The sequence below is a fragment of the Gossypium raimondii genome, chromosome 11 (assembly GCF_025698545.1).
Source record: "Gossypium raimondii isolate GPD5lz chromosome 11, ASM2569854v1, whole genome shotgun sequence".
NCBI classification, from domain to species: domain Eukaryota; kingdom Viridiplantae; phylum Streptophyta; class Magnoliopsida; order Malvales; family Malvaceae; genus Gossypium; species Gossypium raimondii.
Window position 1 is genome coordinate 44197244 of NC_068575.1, and position 11101 is coordinate 44208344.

An 11101-nucleotide genomic window follows, 5' to 3' on the forward strand; every position below is an offset into this window, starting at 1 on the left:
ATATATAAAATTTCATATAAATTTCAATAAAAATTTTAGGATTTTAGTTAATTATTCATTTCAATTCAATTTTAACTCCAAACCCAAACCTTAATCCTATAAATTTCAATAAATATTTTAAGATTTAATGAACCCTAGAGCATTTTTCTTTTTATGTTAATATACGAGTAAGGTGAGAAAATTATAAAGGGGAATTATAATTATTAAATAAAATTTTAAGCATTTATTAGGAAGTCCTTCATTTTTTAATATTTTGTTCATTAATGATCTCATAAATTGTAATGTATTAACTGTACATATCATATTTTTTATAAATACTTTAGTTAATTGTTTTTATAATTGTTTTAAATTATTTATTATATTATATTATAATTATTTTAATTACTTTTTATAATTAATTATTTTTTATATCATTGTCAATTATTATTTTCATAAATAATAATATCATACTTGGATAATTTAGTCTTTTTTTGTTATTTGTGATTATAAAGGTATGATTATATTTGTGAAAGCAATAGTCTTTTTTTTTTCTTCTTTTGAAAAGTAATGCAATAATCTCCCTGGTTCTCTGTATCTCCATTGGAGCCAAAGCATTGTAGCTTCAGTGCGTTTTGGCCTCTTTCACTGCATTGGATTACTGCAGTGAGAGTGAGGAAAAAATTTGGCCTCAACGTGCTTCGGGGAGGAAAACATTGACTTTGATTTAGAAGTATTCATAGGCCGAATCGGATTGGGTTCGGATCAGACCTAAACATGATATTAACATATTTTATGATTATTCAAGTCCGGTCGGTTTAAAATATGGACTTAAAATTTTATATAAACTCGTCCATATTTACAAAACACTAGCACAAACTCATTTTAAGCCCACTCATATTATTTTTTATTTTTTAAAATATTTATATTATATTATTGAAAATTTTTATATAGTTATCTTAACATTATTTTAATATATACATTAGAATAGTATTATATATTTAGTATAGGTTTATTTTTTAATGTATTCTAAATTACATAATATATAAAAATATCATAATGTAAACTATTATAAACTTAAAAACAGGTTGGGTTTGAGTTTTGAATTTTTAAGCCTAAGTTCGAACCATATATTAAACAAGCCTAAATTTTTTGGCCAAGTCTATTTTCCAGATTTTAACATTTTTATCTAAACTCTTTCGAATTTCGAGTGAACATAAATAGATCATTTGAACCATAAACAGTTTTAGGCTCACTAAATTCAAGTTTAATTTGAAGCTTTTTTCATAGACGAAATTTTATATTTGAGGTTAAGATTAAAGGTAGTAAATTGTTATTGTAAATATTATAAAATTATTATAAATAAATAAAAAAAAGTTGGTAGGTTGGTGAGTTACTAGAATTCCAAAGTGAACTCTTGTACGAAGAGGTCTTGGGTTCAGCCCGTTCAGCTCAAAGAAAACAATATCAATCTTGTGCTCACGATGCTCACCCGACGCAGCCTGGTCCAGTTGAGTGGTGATAGTTCGTAACAGTTGGGGGGTCAAAGACAAAGTAGCCCATCCACCAAAGACCTCTCATAGAAACAACTCAATCTTGCCTCATTGCTAGAGATGGATTCCGAAATAGTTCCGATCACAGCCTCCATTTCCTGGATTCGGAGGGTTTTCTTTTCCTTTTCTAGTGTTTCCATGCGGCAACTTCCAAGCTCTTTCTGCATCTCCTCGATTTCTTGAACAATTTTTCTCTTGTCTTCCTCTAGGGCGGAACATTGCTTCACTAGTTGCAGTGCCTCAATAATTTGATCCAGTCTCTTACGGAGCCAACTAACTCGCAACTTCAACGATTCCAAATCTGAAACACTTGCAAGCATGGAGCGGAGCTCAGGTTCTGTTAAATCTTCCAATTTCGCTGCTTGTAGTTTCTGGATGATCCCACAGGCGATCTCCAGGAGAGACGAACGGCACTGCGTTGAGTTCAATGAGCAGTCGGTAACAATGTCCCCGTGTTTCAACAGAACCGCTTTAAGGATTGGTGCTAGCTCCGCTTTTACTGTATATTCTCTCACTATCATTGGATCAGGACCCACGGTGAGAAACGTAATGGCATTATGGTCTGGAGAGTCACTGTTTGTGGTATTGGAACCTTTGCTTTTACATCCTTTCTCCTGCTTTGTATTGTTACCGCCTTTTCCTTCTTCAGGTTTTGAAGTCGCCTCCGATGCCTGATGGGTTCAAATATAGAACAATTGTTACAAAGCGCAAAACCAATGAAACTACTAATCAACCACTAACTTAATGTAGCTTTAGACTCGAACCCAAATATGATTATATTTTTTAAATTATACAGTCTGGTTATGCCTGTGAAATTGAAAATATATGGTATAATTGTAGTTTTAATCTTTCAAACATGTGGAAATTTGAGATCTAATATCTCTATTTTAATTTGAAAATTTTGGTCATTTACTTTTATTAGGTTGGTAGTAGATTCAAATTGATATCATTGTTAATTATTGCCCTTAAAGTGATGATGTAAATTTTCACTTAGACGGCAACAATATCAATTTGGATCTATTAATAATATTATTAGATGAGATGTCCAAATTATGTCAAACTAAAGAGATTTATCCCAAATTTCAGTATGGTAGAAGGACTAACAACGTAATTAAACCAAATAAACATTAGCAATCAATGCAGATTAAAACATGCATAGGACAACAGTAACTGCTATTATTTTGAGCTTGAATTTCCATGAAACTTCCTTATTCTAATCCCAAAAATGCCAATTTCCAATAGCCAATAGGATGCTTGAAACCTGACATTGAAAATGTCTTTTTTCCCAACGCTAAAGTCATTTTAAAATGCAGATAGGGCCGAGAAAAGGCAGACACTGCAAAATAAAATAAGGGGAGGGACCCGTTTGGGTGGTGGCAGTGAACTGGTGATGTCATTCAGACATGCTGCTTTATTTGACACTAACACATGGGCTCACCTACTTTCATGTGTAAGCCCTTACATCAAACGATGATGTAATGACAACTATGATTCAATGCTTTACTTTCTTGTTTTTCCTGCATTGCCCCTACCCCTCTTTTTCTGGCAGTTTAATACATCAACATGAATTGGTTGGAGATTAAATTACCTTGCTTTCCAGGAGCTCAATAAGGCCCTCCAGACAAGTTTTGGGATCTTTGGACTTCATTAGTTCACCGGCAACTTCAGCTGGGGAAACATTGATCTCTTCTATAATCTTTTCTATACGAGAGAAGAGATTGTGGTTCGAAATGCCGAGATAGTTGGCCGCGAGTTGCTTGAAGGTAGAGGCGGTGCTGTAAGACAAGCATATGTGCTTGTCCATGCGACCGGCTCGCAACAGCGCAGGATCGATTTTATCCTTGTAGTTGGTGGTGAAAACAATGATCCTCTCGTCTCCGCAGCATGACAATAGGCCGTCGATGGCGTTCAGAAGTCCAGAAAGTGTCACCTGATGACATGACAATAACACAAGTTAACACCCTTCATATGGTCATATTCAAGATTCAAGTTGATGAATTACCTGGACATGCGGATAACTCGCGGTTGTGTCCCCTGCATCTCTGTTCTGTAATTTGACTGTACAATCAATATCTTCGATCACAAGAATGGAACGATTCGACACATGAAGCAATAAGTACTCAAGAGAGGAGTCCGAGTTGACTGCTGATAAGTTCAAGTTGTAAATATCAAAGTTGAGATGATTTGCCATGGCTGCAATCAAACTTGATTTGCCTGTTCCAGGGGGACCATATAGCAAGTAACCACGCTTCCACACTTTCCCAATTTTCTTATAGTACTCCTTGCCATTAATAAAGCTGTCAAGATCCTCCATAATAGTCTTTTTGAGGTCACCATCCAAGGCTAATGTATCAAATGTCATAGGATGGTCTAGATTGACAGCACTTGAGCTCCACCTTTCACGCCTCACAGTGTGAAACTTCACTATCCGATTCCGGTCTTTCAGTTTCTTGGCCGTGTTGATGATGTGAGGAATATACTTGCTCTTTACCATCTCAACATGATTCTTCTGAAAACTAAGCTCGTACCACCTCGATTCAGATTTTTGTTGATTATTAGTATTCGTGTTGACATCAGCGTTGTACTTCCACTTCAAGGGAACACCATGGAATATATCCACGATCTCCGAGTGTCTATCCAGGCCGAACGTGAACTTCCTTACTTTCTCGCTCTTGCCTACGGTGAGCCGCTTCGGGGAACCTTCGGCAGCTGAAGCAGACAGTACATGGCTGCCAAGGTATTCCATGGTAGCCTGGAAAATATGGTTGCTTGATCCATCATGTGATTCTTCGATAACCAAGGTGAATTCCGATGAGAAACGGCGGATGAAACTCCACAAATAGTCTCTTATTTCCTTGGGGACGAAGTCGTTGAATGTGCTGCGGATAATAGTGAAAGTAGCCAAAATTGACAGTGTCGATGCCATAGCAACTTTTTAGCCTCTTGATTTCCTCTCATTGGTAGCAACTCTTTTCTTTTAATCCATTTTATAGTGAAGTAAAACCAGAAAAGGGCTCTTATTTTTAATTCAACCACTGCTTTTCTGGTTTATGACAAAGAAATTTCCTTGTCAAATTTGAACACTTAAAGTTATAAGAAAAGGACATAATGATCGTACATTTCCCATGTATTTGAAACTCTATCCACGCAATAATACATAGGATGTAAGCCCCCATCCACACAAGAGCCAAGCTTCGAGCTTGTAAACTAGTTAATCATGAGATATATGTCATCGAGGTTCATTTATTCTCATAAGAATAAAGTATATTTGGTGATCAATCATTTAATTTTTTTAGACAATACCCACCACGAAAAAAGTTAATCATTATTGGGTGACACAGATAGCATGATTTTGGCAAAAAATAATGGAGGTAGCTGTTAAAGTCAGTGGACTGCAATGTCTTGGAAACTCATGCTTGGAAATTTAATGGACAAATAATAGACCAGCTGCCTTTTCTATGTAATTTCTGTGTTACAGTGTCTCCATTTTCAGTTGAAAGCTCAAGTCTTGTCCTTTGGGGATGAATGAAAGGATGTTACTTAAAACTCATGGATACTCTCAGATTGTACATCAATATATAATTAATAATATCGACTTGACTCCCAGTGTAGCAATTAAACAATGAATATGAACCTGTTTGTTTTTGGAATTAAATAATATGGTTTCAAAAATAAATTAAAGGATGCCACTATCATGCCTATAAGACATGAAAAGAGGCAAACTTGTATTCAGAGCATTTAAAAAACACAAACTATCTACTTATGTATAAATTAAGGTAAACTATCTATTTACTCACTCAAATTTTAGGGCACTTTTATTTTTGTCACAAGATCTGAAATCCTTGCAATTTCGTCTTTTAATTTTTAAGGCGCTTTCATTTTAGTAATCAAAACGTTGAATTCTAACTACGGTTAACTATATACGCCACATCATGTTTACACTTTCATTTAGTTTACCTAAAAATTTTTTTTTAAGTTTTGATTAGAGTGAAAATTAAAAGATTAAAGTAGAAAAGATAGAAACTAAAATAATTAATTAAAATTTTATCAAATTATACTTGTTTACCCTCTGCCAAAGGTTCTAAATTTCTTTTTTTAATATTAAAATTTAAAAAAAATCAATTTTATCTCTTGATAGTGTTTGTTACTATAATATTAAAATTAATTTAATTAATTAATTTAATCCCCTCTAAAATTTTAAATTTTATTTTATGTTTCTAAATTAAAATCAATTAAAATCACTCATTTTTAATAATTGTCTACAAAACTCAAATTTCTTTTTAATATGTAATCTTAACTCTTCCATGCTAAGCTAAAAGCAAAATAATCCTTGCAAATAATTAATTTAATTAATTTTATTTTCCATGTCGGACAAAATTCATAAATTTTTCATCACTTATTTACCCAAATGAAAACAAGCAATTAATATAATTAATTATAGATGTTTTTTCTTTGCTTTTAGATTAATAAGGAATATTCGAGATTATATAATAAAATTAAATTTCATAAGAAATTATTAAATATGAGTAATTTGAGTTAATTTCATTAAGGGTAATTTGAAAACATAAAATAAAATTTAAAATTTAGAAGAAGATTAAATTAAGTAATTTCAATATTATAGTAACAAATCAGTTGACATTATGAATGGATAAAAACTTTCAACAATTTATTTAATTTATTTCGATGTTTTGAAATTTAAAATTTCAATATTAAAAAAGAAATTTTTCACCCAATCAATATTTTTTAGCATCAAACTCTTTGAAGTTCAAATATCTTATTTATGAGAACCTTGATCACGTTAAAAGTCTTAATACAATTCTTGTTTGGCTTGATTCTTACAGTGTATGTCTTCAATAATGAGCTTCTAAAAATTCTCAGAGATAAATAATTAAAAACTTAAACAATTTTGGTCAAAATGATAACTAAATAAAGCAAATTACAACAATACTTTTAAAATTAAATCGATGATCAAACTAATCAAACTAGTCAAACCATTAAATCCCACTTCAATCTTCCAAGCGTTGCCTTCATTGTATTTGAAGATTGAAGAAGCTAAAAAGCTTGAAATTTGAAGGAGCTTAGCAGCTAGCTTTGTACAAACACCCAATGTCTATAAAATTTAAAAAGTAACAATTTCTTAAGTGATGTTTGGTATTTAATTTTTTTGGTTGAAAGAACGATTTATTCAATAGAACAGTTATTATTTTCTTATTCCTAATAGTATCACCAAAAATGGCAATAACAAAACAAAATATTTTAATTTAATTTAATATAAAAATAAAAACATATTTGAATATATATTTAAATATTATTCTTTTGATAGAAAATATTATTTTTTAATATTAAATTGATGTGAAAATACATTAAAATATTAAATGATATATTCATCATTTGAGTTGTTTTTATTATTATTACATATCTATTCCTCTTAATTAAATGTATAAATGCTATTATAATACTCGTTCTATTCTATCTATCCAAATCACTATTATACTTATTCAATTTCATTACGGTCCTATTCGACTATTCTATTTCTACAAAATAACTATTCCATAACAGTTTTATTTCATTCCTATTAAGGTTTTAACAAAATAAAACAATGGGTTGTTCTTGGTTTCTCAATGCTTTTAGAACCAGTAAGCATTCATTACAATTTACATTGAAGCCTCAACTTTCTTTGAAAATGGGTACTAAAAATAAATGAAGACATTGGAAAGACAAGAAACATCCTTGTAGAGTGAGACTTGGTCAATCAAAAAGACTACAAAAATAAGAAGCCTTGCCAACCTGCCTTTATCTCTTCAAGGTCCATCGATTTTGTATCTCTTATGTTCTTTTCTTTTTTTTTTCACTCTTCTCTCAATCTTTCTCTCGAAATACCATCATTTTCTCTTCTTCTTTCAACTATTCTTCATTAGTGTCTTCTTTTTAATGGTATAATTCCATAAAATACTCTCAATATTTAAGGATTTTTGGTTTTATGTCATTGATTTTTTTATTGGCACTTTTAACGTTGTAATTTAATTTTTTTCAAAAATTAACTTAATTTTAACGATAAACGTGAGTTGACCGTCAGTTAAATATCGATCAACGAAATAAATATCGATCAACGAAATAAATTTATGTGACGTCATATTTAAAATTTTTTTTATTTTTTCCATTTTCTTTCTTCTTTTCCCTTCCTCTCTTCCCAAGCTCACTCCCATGCCCAGATTCATTCCCTTGAACATAAAAAACCCCAGATTGCCCGCATAAAGTCTCCTTCTCTCCACTCCCACCATCCCCTCGTTCCCTCTTGATATTCCGGGTCTCGCTCACATCCGAGACCTAATACGAATCCCCACCATTGCCAAACAGTTCCCCAATCGAGTCCGTCTCGATCGCCACCGAAAAATCCGAACACGTACCATAGGCTGCCGAAGCCCCCACAGAACAGCACCTTCGAGTCCCGCCCCGATCGGAGCTTCGACCCGAACCGACCTCGACCCACGGCGACGATGTTTTCTGGCAAACAGCCTGAAGCTACTCCTCTTGGGATTAGCAGATACAGGGTTGTTGTTGTTATCATCGTCGAGGAGGGTTAGCTTGGAGAGATCAATAGAAAAAGAAGTGGTACGACCAGAGAGGCAAGGACGCTTAGGATGGAAGCCATTGGTGGGGGAAGCTTAGGAGGAGTAAGTTGGGGATCGGAGGAGTCTGGGGCTTGCTGGAGGTGGAAAGCTCTTCATGAATGAAGCTGGAAGGCGCAAGCGTCTACTGAGTGGCGGGAGTCTAAAGCCTTGTACGACATTGAATGGAAAAATCTTCAATGGAACGATTAGGATTTGAAACTAAACAAAAGGTTTGGAGATGCAGGTTTCGCAAATCCAATTTCCAGCACGTTATTTTTAATTTAAAAAATAAAAAAGGTTTTGTTTTGAAAGATATTTTTAAAAATGAACAGTAGAAATAAGAACTGAGAGTAAATCTTGTTTGGGGTTTAAATAAGAGAGAGAGGACTATTCTATTGGGTCAAGTTTGATCATTCCAGAGCACTTCAAGGCACCGGTCAAGCTACAGGGGAAGGGAGAAAGGAAGAAGAAGAAGAATGAAGATGAAAAAAATGAAAAAGACATGGATGACGTCATGAATGACGTCATTTATGACATCACATAGGCTTAGGTCATTAACCGACGCTTGATTGATAGTCAACTCACATTTATCGTTAAAATTAGGTTGGATTATGAAAAAATTATAACGTTCATAGTGTCAATAAAAAAGGTCAATGGCACGAAACCAAAAACCCCTAAACGTTGAGGATATTTTATGCAATTATGCCTTTTTTAATTTATCGACTTTAGATTTTGTTTTAGAGTAAACTATCAAAATAGTTATTTTTATTTATCTTAGGTTATATTTTAGTTACTTATATTTGAAATGTTACGTTTTAGTTACTTACGTTAACATATTATAACATTTTAGTCATTCAACTGTTAATTGCCGTTAACAATATAACGATAAGCTGATGTGGCATGTTAAATAATCATTTCAAACAAAAATTTTAGGTTAAATTATATAATTGGTCTCATATTTTTTCGTTTTGAGCAATTTACTTTTTTTCTTTTATTTTCTTTTACTTTTTTTCTTTATTACTTTTTTCTTTATTTTCCATTCTCATCTGTTTCTTCCTCTATTTCCCTCCCTTATCCATCTCTTCAACGTAGTTTTTCTATATTTTCTATTTGTTAAAAATTTTATGTTTATGAAAAAGAAAGTGCAAGTTAAAGTTAAAAAAAAACTTGCTTCGCATATTCTTATCTCACAATTACAAAACCTCATCGTCCATCATAGCTTTAATGAGTCAATTCGAATCTCTCAATGATCTATCCCACAAGCTCACCTCACTCAAAGACCTCACTAGTCATGACTTATGACAATCCAACGTCAACAAAGTTTCTCGAGCTCGTTCCTTTAACCTCCTAACCAACCCCTACAACCACCTTATCTATCTTACCTACAACATTCTCGCCCTCTTGAAACTACGTTGTTTCACGGATTCTTCAAACGAGCTCTACACTATCATTGACTAAAACGACTGCCATATGAAACTTACCATCAACTTTACCCGAACCAGTTTGGTTCCTTGCTCCATTTCTCTCTTAGGTTCATCCATGTTCGACTTCCAATTAAGCTTGCTTGGGAATATCCAAGAAGGTTTAGATTGATTTTATCGTTTGCTTAATTTTATTAGTCAAAAAATAAAGAAAAGGAAATGAATAACCTACACGATTCTGTTTGGAAACGGAAAAAATTTGTTTTGAATATAAAGAATTCAATTTATGTTTAGATTTGATTAAGGATATGGTTTTTTATATTGATTAGTTAGATTCAATTTTAGTTTCAAAATTAAGTTATATTCAAATCGAGATTTAATTAAAAATTATTGATATTCGGCTTTCAGTGAAATTCAATTTAGGAATCATGTGAAAGAAACAAGGACTTGGATTATTTGGTGGGTAAAGATTATGTTTCTGCAGTGAAGAATATGAGAAGAGAGAAAAATAAATGGGAAGAAGAAAAGAAAATAAAGGAATAAAAAGAAAAATTAAATTATTCAAAAAATAAAAGTATAGGGACTAGTTTTAGCAAATGAAAACATAAAAAACTACGTTAAAATAAATGAAGAAGGAACGAAAACAGAGGGAGAAGGAGAAAAGAATGGAAAATAAAGGAAAAAAAAAGTTCAAAGAACATAAAAGAAAAAAATTAAATTGCTCAAAACGAAAAAAATATATGGATCAATTGTATCATTTAACCTAAATTATTCGTTTGAAATGATGATTTAACGTGCTACTTCAGCTTATCGTTATACTGTTAACGACAATTAACGCTCAGTAACTAAAATGTTACAACATGATAACGTAAATAACTAAAATGTAACATTTCAAACATAAGTGACTAAAATGTAACCTGAAAAGTGACTATTTTGATAGTTTACCCTTTGTTTTATTATCCTTTTATATTTTATTTATTTATTTATTTATTTTTGGTTGGGTTTTAAAGTTTAATATGTTGAGCCATTCCTTTTCAACTTTTACTTTTTTAGGTTTAGTTAGGGCCAAAATTATAAATGATTTTAGGCTTTATCAATTCAATCGGTTCAATGATGGCTTTGAATGATTTGATTAAAATTTAGTTCATTATCCTATCCGGATCGATATACCTGTCAATTTTCGGTTCAACCAATTGAACCAATTAGTTCAGTCTGATTCAAGCATCATTGAGTTACAATAGCCTACCAAGTATTCCTTATGTTGCAACTAGCTTTTGTAATTAGCACTAGCATGCTAGAATAAAGTTCTACCCAGTGATGGAGGATTGGATCTTTTGGAAGAAGTCTTCAACTTGTCATCTTTGGGGACGCCGACTCGATTCCTCAACAATGGAAACTATTGTCCTTCAGGGGAGGGGTTTGTCCTCCACTCTACAGAGAGCCATGGATGGTTCACTGAAGGGAGGCTCATAGATTGTACATGGACTTACGTCCACCCACCAAGAGGCGAGTAAGCGTCTCGCTTTTTGTGGGATTCAAA

At 32.5% G+C, this 11101-nt stretch overlaps 1 protein-coding gene across 1 annotated transcript; it reads right to left on the minus strand.

The window, feature by feature from the left end:
* Window positions 1–1286: 1286 nt before the first annotated feature.
* Window positions 1287–4686, minus strand: LOC105803722 (AAA-ATPase At3g50940). Its single transcript, XM_012636106.2, has 3 exons — window positions 3532–4686; window positions 3118–3459; window positions 1287–2200 (listed from the first exon to the last, which is right to left on the minus strand). The coding sequence occupies exons 1-3, from the start codon at window positions 4453–4455 to the stop codon at window positions 1520–1522; spliced, it is 1947 nt and encodes a 648-aa protein (XP_012491560.1). The 5' UTR covers window positions 4456–4686; the 3' UTR covers window positions 1287–1519.
* Window positions 4687–11101: the final 6415 nt, after the last annotated feature.

What these genes read in the sequence shown, in the direction of transcription:
- LOC105803722 (XM_012636106.2), bottom strand. Translation starts at nt 4,455, where the DNA reads ATGGCATCGACACTGTCAATTTTGGCTACTTTCACTATTATCCGCAGC. An exon ending in CGAGTTATCCGCATGTCCAG is followed by an intron (nt 3,460 to 3,531) that starts GTAATTCATCAA and finishes TCATGTCATCAG; the next exon opens with GTGACACTTTCTGGACTTCT. An exon ending in TTGAGCTCCTGGAAAGCAAG is followed by an intron (nt 2,201 to 3,117) that starts GTAATTTAATCT and finishes TGAACCCATCAG; the next exon opens with GCATCGGAGGCGACTTCAAA.